At 39.9% G+C, this 17,259-nt stretch overlaps 1 protein-coding gene across 1 annotated transcript in view; it reads left to right on the top strand.

Moving 5' to 3' along the window:
- adad1 (adenosine deaminase domain containing 1 (testis-specific)) overlaps positions 1 to 17,259 on the top strand; it is a 102,627-nt gene that overhangs the window by 67,413 nt on the left and 17,955 nt on the right. Inside the window, exon 4 of the mRNA XM_061726491.1 lies at positions 9,994 to 10,121. Within this exon, the coding sequence (XP_061582475.1) occupies positions 9,994 to 10,121 (128 nt within the window). The remainder of the gene's footprint in view (positions 1 to 9,993; positions 10,122 to 17,259) is intronic.

Here is a 17,259-nt window from a genome sequence, read left to right as displayed (position 1 = left end):
TGTGTGTGTGTGTGTGTGTGTGTGTGTGTGTGTGTGTGTGTGTGTGTGTGCATGTGTGTGTGCGTCGCCTCTGCAGCTGCAACGTCCTGCCCCGAAGACTCTGGGACCATCACACCTATCAAAATGAGACGGAGTTAATAAAAGCCACCTCTTGGGATTCATCAGCTCTAACTGCCATATATTATTTCAACAGACAAAGGAAACATCTTTTTGAATGATAAGCCCTAAGAGAGTGTGTATTCATTGTCCTATCACTTTCTCATTACGTGCTGAAATGACATCACGTTTGTAGAAGCGTCGGTGGACTCAGTATGAGGTTAAAATACTATAACTACTAAATATACGCCACTTCATTTGCTTGTGTCACCTGTCGACTTGTATATGAAGTCTTAAGAATATAAAGTAAAAACCCACCATTTCCTCATAAATAGTGCTTTTTTTTCTTTTTTTGGGGGAAAAAAAGTAGTATATTATGAAGTGTATCTTAGCATTTCTTCCAGATCTGGCAACGGGACTCTTTGGAGCAACATCCACCCATATTGTGGGCTGAAACGTGAGAAGCGTAAGTTTGTGTGCGTGAAAGCTGAACTGCGGTGCCCACATCCTCAAGCTGACACTTTAGAGCTGCTCTGTCTCAGCTGAGCGTGTCAGAACAACAGAGATGTGGAAAAGACCGGCATGTTTACCACCTCTCTGTGAAATCAAATACAAGCTGCGCTGGCAGCGCCCGGCTGTGTGAACGCAGCCGACTGACTCACTCCCGGCTTCAAAGTGGCCCTGATGTGCTGCGGAACCGCGCCTGTGAAAACCTCCTGCATACCTCCACGGGCTTTTCTCAAGGGGTTTACACTCCTGATGTATGGAGAAGAGAAAACAAAACAACATTTGTAAGACTTGCTTTGCTTATGTGTTTATAATTCACTACAACAGCCTGCCTATAAATAAAGAAGGAGGAAATAAACTATAGTATTAACCCTGGCACGGCATTAAAAATGTGTGAAATTCAAATGTCTGTCTTTGCAATGTTTGAAATGTACCCTTACTTATGTTTTACATGTACTCACATGTACTTTATTTCACATTTGTACTTCTGGCACACAGTTTGTACCAAAATAATAATTAATGGGGTAGTTTTACATCTTTTAAGGCTGTTCCAATGTGCTGGTACTGACAATGACTGATATTTACATATAAAAACATTGATTATTAACACATAAATCTTTTTCAATTTAACTGAAATTAACATTATATTGATTTCCTGTTTATAAATCCATCTGGTTTCTGTTTTAATGTCCATTTAATGTGAATGCTCTTTGTGTAAACGTCTGTCAACCTCCCAACACTTGTATTTTAAGGGTAAATCAGACACAAAAAAGAGCTGAATTTGACTGATAGACCTCTTAGAATTGTTATTATTATTTCATATTTTCAATCAACACCCTTTCAGACATTAAAATCTGACAGTGTGAAGTCCTAGTATGTAACTATCCTTTTAAATTGACTTTTTGAATTCGCTAATAAGAAATCTGGCCCTTTTTATTATTTATTTTATCATTACTATATTATGATTTAAAGGCTTCTTGCTTTTATTTATAAAGAAAGAGCCTTGAATAAACTTCAGATGGGATCCCTGTGGATAGTAAACTTTCAAATTTCTTATTTGAAATGACACTTTTCAGCTGATAATATTGTTGAATGAAAATGTGGAATAAAAATGTTTACCCCTGCAGCCATGTAGTCTATTAGACTTGGGTCTTAAACATGATAAAGATCAAATTCTAGGATAGTCTATGACGGAACAAAAACTGCCCAGGAAAGCCCTTTATCTTCAGAGCTTGAGCAGATTTTTGCGGATGACAACGCAACACGGCCAGCCGGAGCTTCACATGGACAAGAACACATTTCAGGGTTATGGCTGTTATTTTCTTTGAGCACCAGCAACCGGCATTCGTTGTGACACCCATTCATGCTGAGTGTTCTCCTCAGCGTCTCTTTGCAGAGTAAGAGCGTCAGTAAGAGCTTTGGCAACTGAGAGCGTTACACGCCACCTCATGGACGAAAGATGCTGAGCAGGTTCAGCGATGCCAGTCACTCCTGCTCACGGAAATAGTGATCACTTCAGAAGAGGCATTTTTCTGCCTTACTTCTCTCCTTTAATCCTTTTATTTCTTTTTATTTATGTATTTATCAGTCATGGGCAGAGGTGTCAAAAGTATTCACATTCATTACTCAGGTAGAAGTATAGATACTAGAGTTTAAAAATACTCCTGTAGAAGTTGAAGTATCAACTCAAGTTTTTTACTCAAGTAAAAGTATAAAAGTACTGGCTTCAAAACTACTTAAAGTATAAAAGTAAAAGTAATGTAAGGGGGAAAAGCCATTAAGGACAAAAGCCATTGAAAATGAATGTATCTTAGTATAATGCAAATATATTAAAGAACCATATATGTGTACTATTGAGCATTAACATGTGTTTCAGAGAGCAGGAGATATGATGACTAGTTGCCTATAAGTATTGTAATGGTGCAAAAAGTCAAACTTCAGAGGCATGTTATCATTTATCCTAACCTTTATTGGAATGTACATCCAAGTTTAGTTGCAGGAATCTGAGGGAACGGATGTAAGAACAAAACTGGACAAGAACATCCTTCATTGTGCCACAACCACAACCAAATTCACAATTTAACTGGATAGTTTTTTTTAAAGGCCGAAATGAAATAGAGTAACGAGGCTGTTTTTAAAATGTAAGGGGTAAAAAGTACAGATAATTGCGTGAAAATGTAAGGAGTAAAAGTAAAAAGTCGTCTGAAAAATAATTACTCCAGTGAAGTATAGATAACCAAAATTTCTACTTAAGTAAGGTAACAAAGTATTTGTACTTTGTTACTTGACACCTCTGGTAAAGATATGACATGACAGAAAATCCCCTTCTACCTTGCACAGACAAAATGAAACACAAGACCGTGAGGAACCTCAAAAATTAGGCTCTAACCATTCGGTGATGTCTTTTTCATTCCTTAACAAAGGCTTAGTAAACTACTATAAGAGAAGGAATTGATTTTCAGTGTGCTTATAAATGCACAAAGTGAAAACCTCTCAGAGAAGCTGGCTATTTGATATATTCATAATCAACTGCACTGATGTACTGCCTAACAGTCTTAAACTGCTATAGATCTGGCAGGAAATGAAACAAATTCGATTGGCTTTCTGCTTCGCCTCTGAAGATTGGCTGCTTTGTTTCCTTTTGATTGGTCAATTAAAAGTGCGCCTCCACTTTCGAAGACTGGACCCATTACTGAAAGTAATTTCGAGAGCCAAGCTGTTTGCCCTGCACTCTCCTCTACGAGGAATTCCCTCTTCACTTTTCCGCAAGTCAGGCTGAGGGGAGAGAGAGAGTTGGTAATATTAGCTCCCGTTTTATTGAGAGATCCATTAATTTCAGCCTCCTGTTGCTGACCCTTTGACCCCCGCTGACCCCTGGACATCATATTACCAGCCAACCCCAAACTGGAGCTGAAACCAGCAGGCCAGGAAGAGATTCATCCCCTCAAATAGAAATAGCAGCTTTTCAGCTCGTGGATGTGTCCAGTACTGGAGTTGAGGGGGGATGAGGGGGGATGGCATCCCCCCTGAAATAAAAACGGTCCAAATCATCCCCCCCTGTAAAACTGCTATCCGCCCTTTCCATCCCTTATGTCTTTTCATCAATGAATGTGGTTTTACTGCTATTTCAACATTTAGAGTCATCACCAGAAAAATAACACCAGAAAAATAACTTATTTGACCATTTTCAAGTACAAGTAGTTTCAAGTGCATTTTCACTTGAAATAAGTAGAAAAATCTGCCAATGGGCTTGTAATTCTCATTACAAGCAAAAAAATCTTGTTCCACTGATTTTTCTACTTATTTCAAGTGAAAATCTGCTTGAAACAGTTGAAAATTGTTGTTTTTTCCAGTGATGAGTCTTGTTTTAAGTGTAATAAGAGTTTTTTACTAAAACGAGACATTTTAACTAGAAATAGGACAAATATTCTTGTTAAGATTTTGAGTTTTTGCAGTGATCCATTTTACTTATCCTGTGAAGGACAGAGTCATATTGATAAGTTCAGAAAACTGTTTTTTATTGTTGTGTTTTGATGTATTTGATGTAAGCCCAGTGGATATTTAAAGCTTACAGAAGGCTGCATTTAACTGCTGCTATGTCATTCCTGCAGTATTTCTGCAGGTGTTTTGGTCAGTGCTATTATTTGTAATATATTATATTATTTGTAATCAACACAAATTATCTGTCCCCATAAGATAAAATCCACCATCCCCCCTGATTTTGTTTTACAACTCGAGTACTGGATGTGTCCCTTTTGAAATTGTCTAGCTTCTCATAGTAGCACCTCAGTAACTCGATATTTTATTTAAGATATTTCACCAACCATGAAGCATCTTATTAATTCACACAGACGTATTGTTTTCTTGTTTCTGTCATTCTAATAAAATGCACCATTTGCACGCACGCTAACATCTAAAATGTGTTTGCATGTGTTTAAATTGACATACAGAAGACGGCTGCCAAGTCAAAGATGACAAATATTTTTTTTTTCCAGAGTGGCCTGAGAGCAAAAAGACATCGATGCAGCGTTCAGGAATATGCATTAGTAAAAACATCGAGCCGGGGAGGCGGGCTCGCGTCCAGTAATATACTACCATTAAGTATCCTACTTATCTAATGGTACCGTTGAGTGTGTCAGGTCTTTACCGGGAGTGAAGAATCTCCCTGAAATCATCGTGACACGGCTGCAAGTACCGTGTGCAAATGACACTAACAATTTGTGTTGACAGTCCAAAACTTATAGAGGGAGCACTTCACTTTTTCCAGTTCCTTCACAAGCTTATGATCGCTGAATACGTTCATTGCAGCTTCATAATGGGTCATTTAGGAAGTATCGCTCTTGCTGTACTTTACAGGATCTTTTATCAGCCGCCCATCCTCCCCCGTACACGCACGCACACAACACACAAGACCTGTGTAACTTTATATATACGGTTTTGTCTGATGGCAACATAAAATGCACTCTACCTGTTTTTCGACAGCCCCGGCCCGGGCCCGGGACGGGCGTTGAAAGCAAATACCTGATTGTATTAGTGTCTCTCCTTTAAGCTGTTGTCACCTAGCTGACCGATTATGGGCAATTACCTGCTCTGTCGGAATCCTAGCCGAATAGATTGAATTCAGATTGATTTTTGCCCAGGAAAGAGGAGGGAATTTAAAGCCTTTTTTAATTGGGTATTTGGTGTGTGCTGATCTGAACACCGTGGCTTTCCCGAGGGATCCTTTATGGGCCAATAATGGCATTGGAGAGGAGGGGAGGGGGTATTGCAGTCTCGTCTGCCGACTCCCTCCCAAGGCCATAACCCTGCATTTGCTCTGAGTGCTTTTCTATTATGCATTGATAGTTGAGCATCAATCAATAAGAGGGGAAACAGAAAACCCAGCAAAACCAACTTCTTAAGTGTAAAATGCCTCTTAATACCCGGGGCCTTTCAAACAACTTAACCTGGACGCTTTTTACCCTCGCCCTTCCTCCCTCAGCTCTTTGAGGGACACTTACCGGCGCCTGGCGACACAATGTTTTATTTAGGAGGGCTGGAAATGTGCAGCCCTCAGGTGAAAATGTACCACAAAGCTCTGGTTATACACCGGTAATACATCACTGGGCGAACGCAGGCCCAGATTCCGACTTAAAGAAGCAAATGCAAGATCATATTTGCACATGCGGTCATTCGAGTTCATATAACCTTCTGACAAAAAGATTTCTAAATGAAGAAAAGTAAGTTATGGCTTTCAGCCGATTGGGTTTTCGTGATGTCGGAGCGAGTGATAACCATCCTCAAAAGGTTGATAAGGTCAGAAGAGACCCAGTTTAATGCAATAAGAAAGTAGCATTTCATGAAATCAAATCCTGGGCATGGTTTAAAGATGATATGAAAAAGATGGCCTCTTCACATGAGCTTTGCAGTTTGCTTGAGATTCCGGGAATCAAGGGGAGGAAAAACGAAGCCGACGCAGAGATAAGGGGAGCAGTGCGGATCAGAACCCCTCGTGGAGGAGATAAGAGGGAGACAGTCACAGCAATGGCCGGCCACACAATACACAATCCCACCTTGAGCCGTCTAAATCTCCCATCGGCACCGGTCCCCACTGGCCCTCCTGTCATCACTAATGCGCCTTTTCCTAGAAGACAAAGCCCCAGATGCAGTAAGGTTATCTGGGACTTTACGGGAATTCCCGGACTTGGCAAGTTCACCTTTCCTTGAGTCCAGATGACAGGGGGAGATATAGTCGGAGGGATCGATTGTTTGGGTCCACGGCTTGTTTTTTCATTCAGATTTTCAATCGTCGTGAGCTAATGTACGTCCTTTCTACCTGTCTGCATCCAAGAGGCGAATTTTGAAGACTAATCATTTGCTTTTTCTTAAGATTATTAACAAAAACAAGCTCTGATTCAATGCTGTTATGAGAGACGTGATTCCACAGTAGCCAGTGACTACGTTTACATGCAGTCAAAATTCGGGTTATTGCTAATATTCCGGTTACTGAAACATTCAGAATATTCCGTTTACATGGTAATTAATCCTTCGGGATATCTGGTTCAAACCAGCGACGCACGGAGAACGTCATGACGCAATTACCATCATTTCCGCTTCTTCTTCCTGTATCCAAATTCAAAACAAATGCTGCTTCGCGCAACTTTTCGCTTTTACCTTCTTTTAAATCTCGCTATCCCCGTACTTTCTACCGTCTACAAATGCCAAAATGTTCATATGAATGAATGATTCAGTCATGACAACACAAAACAACACCAAAAAAATCATTGTGCACAGCATAAACATTTCATACAAAACCAAAAATGTGTTGAACAATGACTGAAAAGGCATAGGCTGAAGCAAAATGCTTATAAAAGCCTATCCTATAGTACCAACTTTCTTTTTTTGGCTACCGACCTCCAGAAATCCAAAAAGAGAATAGAAAAGCAAAGAAACAATACAAAAGCAAAGAAACATTAACAGATAGTCAATTGCACTTATAAGCTTCAAAAATAGCTTTACAAACCATTTTCTTAAAAGAAAAAGAGAATGACATGTTTTTAAATTTATGTTGGCATCATTCCAGAATTTAACTCCAATAATCGAGACACATCTCCTTTTCATACCTTTTTTAGCTTTTTGTACAGTGAAATTGCAGACACCTCTAAGATTATAGGGAGTTTCCTATCCTTCCATATCATCACATATCATCATATCATCCATATCCTTCATTACATTTATAAAGTGATTAGTCTCCTCCTGGTCTTGCGTTTCTCCGTGTTTATAAGAACTTCCTGGACTCAAAAGACCAGGATTCCTTGCAAACAGAGCATGCGCAGAAAACAAATTCATGTTCCGTTTGATGGGGATATTCCGTTTGGCGTTTACATGACCCAATATTCAGGTTTTAAAAGGAGTAACCCAGGGGTCATATTCGGGTTTTTAAAAACCCGAATATGAGCAAATTCGGGCTATTCAAAGGGGTTATTGTTGTTTACATGGCCGTGCAAATTTGGGTTATTGCCAATATTCGGGTTTTAAAAGGGTTATTGAGTGCATGTAAACGCATCACTATTTCAACACTTCTTCTGCTTCGACATCACCACTATAACACTTCTGCATGAATGATTAATAATCTAAATAACAGTCGTACTCTCATGGCCTGATTACTGCAGCATTAGAGCTATTACGAATATGCCCACAGCCACGTCTAAAGACCAAAATGTCCAACGTGGGCAGGAGATTTGTTGGGGGGTGGAAGGGGCACATGCAATGAGAGGACGCCCTCAAACTACTTCGGTTACACAAACTTTGTTTTCGGCCTCAGTGCATCCGAGCCCTCTCCCTCCGTCTGCCATCTGCTGCTGAAGAATCTGTTTCACTCGATGAGCCAAGCCCAGCCTTTATTGGTCCTAATGGCACTATCAGCTGAGCCGCCAAACCCAATTACCTTTTAAAAAGGGAGGCCACCCCAGCTAATCATGGCTGCCTAACCTGATTTGCCTGTGATGAAGAGACGGGATAAAGAGCAGTTAATGGAGGGAGAATGATCTCACAAATACAAAAAACTCAATTCATTTCTCCGGGAGAGCAATCTGTCCGATTCAGCGGTAATGGAGTGGAGATTCATTAGTCCTCAGGCCTTAGTAGTAGCACCGTCCTCTTATCAACTAAATGACAAAAGAACATTCAGTGTACTCCACTTATAGACTTGGTGTTGTTGGGAACTCACTTTAAAAAGGTGCCACACTGGTAACTGAGGCTGGATATCACGGCTGGCATTGAAAATTGGAAAGAAGAGCTGGCTCCAACCCTTAATGCCTTGATGGTAAAAGACCTGAAGCCATTGTGATGAATGTCATACGAAAATGTGATCATGCCATCTTTTTCCTGTCAGATACTGTAACTGCACTTGTAACCTGCAATTCAGGAAATATATTCACATACTTACAGCTATTGCTCTCACTTGTTAGAATGCTGCATGTGGTTTGAAACGCCCGTATTTAAATCGACTGCATTTGCAGTAACATTCCTAGTTAAATTACTTTATTTTTTTTTTTTATTTAACCTTTATTTAACCAGGAATAATCCCATTGAGATTAAAATCTCTTTTGCAAGGGGGTCCTGGCTAAGAAGGCAGCACAATAGGTCCACATCAGTTACACATTGAACAACATCAACAAAACGGGCATAAAAAACAGCTAAAACAGTTTGGCAATCACATCACTACAGTATAATCACTCAATGTTCGACAAAAGAACATGTGCATTCAGTAGTCAGATAGACCTTGATCCTAGCTTTAAAATTTACCAAACTTGGGAGATGATCCAATTTAAGATGACTGTAATTTTTACCAGGACGAGGATGCAAATGCTTTGAAGGCACTTTCCCCAAAAACAGTCCGCGTACGAGGAATAGTGTACATTATCAATGTATCGTGCCTGAGACTACAGCTTTTGGTGTTGACTTTAGGAACCAAGAGAGAACACAAATAAGGGGGCAAGTCACACAAGATGGCTTTATAAAGAAAACAATACCAGTGTTCCCATCTACGATTGTACAAAGAAGACCAGCCAACACTCTCATAAAGACTACAGTCTTGAGTACGAAAACCTAAATCTGTTACAAATCTCAGGCCCCGTTTACACGGAGCAAAAACGGAGGCGTTTTCATGCGTTTTGGCCATTCGTTTACACGAAAACGCAGCTCAAAGCCCCCAAAAACGATCATTTCTGAAAACTCCGGCCAAAGTGGAGATTTTCATAAACTCCGTTTTCACGTTTGCGTCTAAACAGAGGAAAACGGAGGAAAACGGAGGAAAACAGAGGAAAACGGAGATTCAAGCTTCAGAATGTCACATTATGCAACAGAAACTCACCAGCGTCATGTGTGCGACCTGTGTTTACAATTAGTTTGGCCACCGTCAATATTTTCTTGTATTTTACCTGTTTTATATTCTATATAAAAGACTCTCGTTCCGTCTTGGAAGTAAAGCCTGAATTATGGTCCCGCGTTATCGCCGTACGGTGTGCGTCGCAGCGTGCCCTACGGCGTAGGCTCTGCGTTGGTGTAACGCGGAACCATAAATCAGCCTTAACTGGAAGTTACACGTGTCATTTGTTGATGTTTTTTCCAGGATTCTGATTGGCTGGCATGACGTTAACAGCGTTTTCATGCGGGTCCGTGTAAACAAGGATATTTTTGAAAACATAGAGGGGAAAATATCCGTTTTTGTAAATACCCGGCTACTGTACGTGTAAACGTGGCCTTAATGCTGCATGATATGGTAACAGCAAGCGTTGCATACGCAGATCCCATGTTTTACCTGCAGGTATCTGCACTCCACACCGAAGTCAGATTTCTACTGAAACAGCTTGTTTTCACTCACATTCATGTTTTCTCTGAACCTCCTAGCCTCTCATTGGTCTCATCGTTCACTACCGGGGGCCTATAATGGAGCTGCATTTCACCCAGGACGTCCAGCCTCCGCTCTGCTCTCCAGCTGACTCCAGTGTCATTCACATGCATGTTCTCCTGATGATGTAAGCGACACACATGAATGACCAATTCATGCCAAGAATGTTACGCAGGGGATGAATCCCTGAGAGCATGTGGGGCTCAGGACAGAGATGACCTGGGTGCCCCCCCCTCCCTGTTACACACACACACAACACACACACAACACTGCAGCTTCAGCTCGGCCTGGCCCAGATATGATCCAGAGGACGTCGGCTGGATGGGGCGTAGGGCCACAGCCAGGGTTTGCAGACGGACATTAGGCCAAAGCCAGAGTTAAAATCCTATTAGTTTGAGTCGGGAATCGGATTATCGTCGTCGAGAATCACTCGTCTGGCAACTAGGGTCTAATTTACGCCAATCAACGGCAATTATTGAGGGGAAGGGAGCCCCTATTAGAGAGCCTCATCCACTTAGTCTAATGAATGGGGAAGATTCAATCTTGGCGGTGGAGACGCATTGGTGAGCAGCAGCTGAATGCGACTGCACCAGCAGGCAAAAGAAGAGCGGCTGTTATTTATCAATGGTGGGGTGCTGTCAGAGCAAACGTGCGTTAGCCATGGGGCACTGGGCTCTGGTTTCTGATGGTCTGAGGGCACTGTGTTCATGGAAACGGTCAGAACAGCCCTCTCACCCATTATGTGAATTGCACATGTAGAGATTGCGCTCTCACCGTTTGTGCTTGATGGGTTTAATCCCAGGAATACTGGGTATTATATTTCTCATCGTTAATCATGAACTTGGAAACCTGTCACGCTCATCAAAACCAATCTGTTTCCGAGGCCACACTCATCAATATGGATGAAGACAAATACTGGAAAGAACAGTTAATGCACAAAATTAAGAAGCATTTTTTTTTCTATATGTTATGATTTATGACTTATAGGGAGTTTGCATGTTCTCCCCGTGCTTGCGTGGGTTTCCTCCGGGTACTCCGGCTTCCTCCCACAGTCCAAAAACATGCATGCTAGGTTAATTGATGAATCTAAATTGCCCGTAGGTGTGAATGTGAGTGTGTCTAGTTGTCTGTTTATATGTGCGATGGACTGGCGACCTGTCCAGGGTGTAACCCCTGAAAATAGCTGGGATAGTCTCCAGCAGACCCCCGTGACCCTGCAAAGGATAAAGCGGGTATAGATAATGGATGGATGGATGGATGGATGATTTATGACCATGAATGTGTGATACTGTGGTGAGGGAAACCGAATGCACAGGATCCAGAGGCAGGAGTTACTGGAAAGACCGACAATGCTGCTACAAGCAGGAATTCCCAAAAACTAAAAAGATTGAAATGACAACGGATTAAAGAAACTTAAAGAAGAGGGGTAACAGACAAACTGGGAATCAAAACTCGGGTCTCGAGCAGGGAAGAAGCAAAAAGACAAGACAATACTGGGACACAGGTGCAACTGGCCAAGGAAGTCAAATACCACCAAACCAAGCATGAACAGACTTTCAAAATAAAAAAGGAAGTAAGTCAAACAAGACCAAAACAAAAGGACCGAGGAAAACCGCAAGAAAAGACCTAACAGAAACCGTATCGTAACAGAAAGATCTGCATGGAGTTAAAAAATACATTGCTATCTTTTGTTATCCCCATGGAGGCAATTTGTTTTACTGGCAGTCTTTCTCTTACTTCTTGCTTTTATTTCATTCATTTAATTAATCTTTTTGAGGGTAGGCAAATAATAAGCTTTGCTTCAGCCTACCCCTTTTTCGGTCTAGATGTTATTTTTTTATTTGTATATTGGTTTTGTGTATCGTTTTATTTGAACAGTGTATTCGTTTTCTTCTTGTCATTTTTATTCTTTTTTTTTCGTTTTTTTTTTGTGTCATGACCGAAAATAAACTAAAACTAAACTAAACTAGAATCAACCTTTCAAAAACTTGATTTTACTGCTGAATGTTTCCGTCTATGCAACCAGCTGCACATATTTTATACGCCATAAGTGGGGAGGTTTACTTAAACTTCTAAAAGGTGCAGTGAGCCGTAACTTCTTAAGCAACTATTTTTAAACTCAGTCACCCAAACCTTTTGTGATTTGACCTCTTTCTTTCATGCTTCACCATGAGCAGAACATTTTCATGTTAATTTCCACTCTTACACTGCCCTCTACTGGATTTTTACCTGGGCAACAAACACAAACACCCCTGAATCTTTTTTTAGGATCCCAGCTCACAGAGTAAAAGCTGAAACACCTACTTTAATGTTAGTCAAATGTAAAGCAGTATTTGAGTCGACTTTGAAACTCCAAATGTGTCAAAAATCCTCATCAACAGCTGAATTTGGCTCAGTGGGTTATAACCGTGGGAGGAAGGATGGAAAAAAGAGAAAAACAATGATTCATCTCACATGTGCAAGTGTTTGTCTCGAATCTTCAAATTACACCGTATTGCATGTGCCATACCCTCATGCATACTTTATTTTGATGCCTCAAAATCTTCTTCTATTTTTTCATACATCTTTTTCAGAAATAAAAATGTTTGATTAAGAAAGAAAAAGATATTTCTGTCTGAGTTCAATTGTGGTGTCCTAGAAATCTCACTCAGTGGGGAAATTCCCCTGTCTTTAATGGCTTTCTTTAGGCGGTTAGCCTTTCCAAGCCAGAGACAGTCGTGCACCGAGTTATTAATAACACCAAATATGTCCCGTGTCGAGGGTTTCATTTCCGATTAGAGCTGTTGTAATTTTTCAAAACTGCTTCTCCCTCACAATTTCACCTTCATTATCTCCATGTTTATCTATTTTCTGTGCTGCGGCAGCCGGCAATAATTGCTGCATCTATTTCCTCGCCCTTTTAATGATTTTTTTTTCTTAATGAAAATAGAAACTTTGCACTTTTTAAAGAAGCATTTCCTAAAAAAAAAAGAACGAATAAAGAAAAACATGAAGCCTCTGCTCCTCCAGCTCCACTCTTGGGTAGCTTTATTGTGGTAAAGAACACACACTGAGCAGAGTGACTCAACTTTTTCCTTTGTCTTTGCTGCTTATGGGAACAGGGGGGGAACAAAAACAAAAATGTGAACTCATTTCAGACTGCACCTTTCCCTTTTCAAGTGTGACTGATCAAATCAGCGAACTCAGACATTGCTCCTCATGTCTGCGTGGGTGTCAAACCATATTCTTTCCTGTGGTGACCTTCACTGGCTGTGGGCCGATTGTTCCGTCATTACTTTTACATTCTCATAATCGCTGATCATTTTCTGATCGTCCCCACCTTATGGCTCAAGGAGGGGGTGGGTTAGTATTATCACACGTACTAACCACAGGTAAGCGCCTCCTCGCGCATGCAGCATCCGCCATAAAGCTACTGAACACTTAATGCACCACAAGCTTCCGCCCAACGAGCGTTTTGTTCATCTTCAGACTCGTTTTTTGCAAAGTCCTTGAGATGACAATTAGGGCTGGGGATCGATTCAAATGTCAAGAATCGATTCGATTCTTAAGATTCAGAATCGATTATCAAGATTTGATTCGATCCGATTCGATTCCGATATTGATTTGGGTTAGTGTTATTAAAACTGTTTTTTGAGCTGTTGCATGAATTATATGACTGTAGTTATGCAAAATATTACTACTAGTATTATATTGAGATTAAACAGCAAGTATTGGCAGCTAATGATGCTGTAAGGACCAATCAGCTCCCAGAATGCTGATATAACTGCTTTCAGAAACATCATGTGGGTCAGAATTACCAAACAGATCCAGGGAGGAAACAGAGACGGATGAAATCGGTTTTATTTTTTCCCACATTCCGTTTTTATTTGTTCCATTTTCTGTCTATTTTGGTTTTTAATTTTTGAGCATTTGGTTTTTAGCATTTTTTGCAAATGTAACCCCAAGATAAAGTAATGAAATATAGACAATTTATGCAATTATAACCTAACACTTTAATGTTTTCATACCTTTAAACATATTTAAAGGCAAAAACATGGCAGCAGTTATTCTCGTGTCCAACAAAACATTCCTTTTTTGGGGATAAACAAAAAAATAACCAAAAGTTGTAATGTAATGATGAAAAAGAAAAACATAAATAAATAAAAGGAAAAAAAAATCGATCTTTAGACATATGAATCGATTTTTAGGAATTCATATGAGAATCGATTTAGAATTGGGAAATCGATTTTTTCAACACAGGCCTGATGACAATAGCAGAGTGGAGTTGCTCCTGAAGCTCTCTCCAGCACATCCCAAAGACCAGGACCTAGGTAGCTCCTCCTCCGACCCTGATGTGCCCATCGCTCTGGTCCAGGGTGCATGTGTACTCATCAGAAGACATGACCTTTCTTTATTGCTCCTAGCTCAGTCTTATTGCTTACAGGCAATGAGAAGCCTTATTTTTCCACTTAGCCTCACTAATAAGTGGTTTTCTTCTTTCTGAATTAATTTTACATTAAGCATATTCTGAAGCAGAGAATTAGTGAACATAAAAGTTCCATCAGACGTGCTGATCTTAACTATCCAGTTGCCGGCCATTTTAATGCTTTTCCCATCTCTTCCCTCCTTTTCCAGGGAATTGAGTATGTACAGTTGCCAAGAGTAGGTGACATTGACAGAATATTATGTCGAAGGGAGCTCTTTTGGATGCACACATTGGACTCTTTTTACCCTAAGGACCTAAATGTTGAGTTTGACATGAGTGTTTTGTTATAACATGGATTTTTGTAGATCTGTCGAGGACCTATTATGGTAGGGCTAAGGGCACTGCATTTTATGACGATTTGACTGATGTTTATGCAGTGTCTTCACCCTTTATTGAGTGGCATGTATATATATAGTGGCGTGTATGTGTATTTGTGTATATATATATATTTTTTTCTTTCTCTATGGTTTAGTCTTTTTCTCTTTTGTCTAGTTGTTGTTGTCAGCATATGGTTCTTGTGCAATGTTTCTTTTACTTGTACTCTATTGCTTTCAGAGGTGTCAAGTAACAAAGTACAAATACTTTGTTACCTTACTTAAGTAGAAATTTTGGTTATCTATACTTCACTGGAGTAATTATTTTTCAGACGACTTTTTACTTTTACTCCTTACATTTTCACGCAATTATCTGTACTTTTTACTCCTTACATTTTAAAAACAGACTCGTTACTCTATTTCATTTCGGCCTTTAAAAAAAAATATCCAGTTAAATTGCTCCATCCGGATAGAGTGAATTTGGTTGTGGTTGTTTCAGATGTTCTTGTCCAGTTTTGTTCTTACATCCGTTCCCTCAGATTCCTGCAACTAAACTTGGATGTACATTCCAATAAAGGTTAGGATAAATGATAACATGCCTCTGAAGTTTGACTTTTTGCACCATTACAATACTTATAGGCAACTAATCATCATATCTGCTGCTCTCTGAAACACATGTTAATGCTCAATAGTACACATATATGGTTCTTTAATATATTTGCATTATACTAAGATGCATTCATTTTCAATGGCTTTTGGCCTTAATGGCTTTTTTCTCCCTTACATTACTTTTACTTTTATACTTTAAGTAGTTTTGAAACCAGTACTTTTATACTTTTACTTGAGTAAAAAACTTGAGTTGATACTTCAACTTCTACAGGAGTATTTTTAAACTCTAGTATCTATACTAATGTGAATACCTTTGACACCTCTGATTGCTTTGTAGAACTACATTTCCTGTTTCTGAACTACATTTCCCATCTTGGTGGGAGTGGTGCAGCAGGTGCTGCTGATTGCCTTGATGAACCACAGAAGATTGTTCACTGAACTCATGTGATGACTATTACCCTGATGAAGGTCTTCTGACCGAAAGCTTGGTTTATTAAAGATACTTGCATTGATCCAAGTGTGCAGATCCTCTTTTTTACATTAAGCATATTGAAATGCCATCACTTTCAATATTAAACCCTCCTGCAAGTTCTGCTGTTAATTTTCTTTGTATGTAGGTTTTTAACTTTCTACTAACTCAAGACTTTCTTTTAATCCACATTTCTTCTGTGAAGATGATGGTTCTCCACTATCACTTACAGTATAATAAAGTATTAGATAGTTCTTAACACAATTTTAGCAGTTTCAATTATCTCCTTAGTTGTTTTGTTTGCTTTACGCAGACAAATAATCAGACCCAGTGAAATGTCTTCCCTGTGGCTGCATCTTTCAGTGTAACTGTTTAAGGAATTAGAAGCTGCTCCCATCATCGGATAGGGTTAAATACAGTATGTCTGCTGTAACATTTTATTTTAATTGTGTCGATAATTTTGGGTAATAACTCCTTTTTACAAAGGCAGTGTTGATTTGCTCATTTAGACCATCTTGGAGAGATAATTCAGAGGCACTAAAGTGGCAGATTTGTCATCTCAGAATACACCCACACTAAAGTTAGCAAAACTACAGGTCAGATGTGTGTTTTTTTTCATATTTAAGCCATAGATTTTATGTGAGAATATTCCTACTTTAATAATTGAGTTTGGTATTTTCCAAGGCCAGCCAAGTTGTTGTTTTTGTTGTCTTTGTAGTTAATAAGATAACAAGGTATGTGGAGGTTTAGTGACCACGATCATCGGCCGCTGCAGGAACCGAGGTAGAGGCCTTATTCTGTCTACTGTCAGCGGCGTACGGTGCACAGAAATACATTCAAAATTAATAAATAAATAAAAGGAAATGTGCATGGGGGCAGCACAGTAAAATGCTTCATAGTAAGAGGGTTCCTGGTTTGACTCCCGCCAGCAGTCTGCTTGCATGGAGTTTAAATGTTCTCCCTGTTCTTGCATCAGATTACTCCTGGATGGATGGAAGGATGGAGGGATGGAGGGATGGATGGATGGATGGATGGATGGAGGGAGGGATGGATGGATGGAACGGACGGACGGCTGGATAGAGGGATGGATGGATGGATGGATGGACAGAGGGAGGGATGGATGGAAGGATGGACAGAGGGAGGGATGGATGGAAGGATGGACAGAGGGAGGGATGGATGGAAGGAAATGTGCATGAGCACCATTTTTAATCATGGAGAATTGCAAATTGTTTGCAGTTTTGTGGTTTTGATTCAACAAATTATTTTTCTTGTTTGATAAACGAACGAGACTCCAGCATGCTAACTAGTTACGCGGCCCGTGCGGCTGTAACCCACTTTCTAAAATCTTCTATATGAAATAGCCATTTCAAATAAAGGCTTTTTATATTTGAAGAAGAGTGCCTTGGAT

This window comes from Cololabis saira, chromosome 7 (genome assembly GCF_033807715.1).
Source record: "Cololabis saira isolate AMF1-May2022 chromosome 7, fColSai1.1, whole genome shotgun sequence".
NCBI lineage: Eukaryota > Metazoa > Chordata > Actinopteri > Beloniformes > Belonidae > Cololabis > Cololabis saira.
This window is presented reverse-complemented; position numbering and strand designations above follow the sequence as displayed.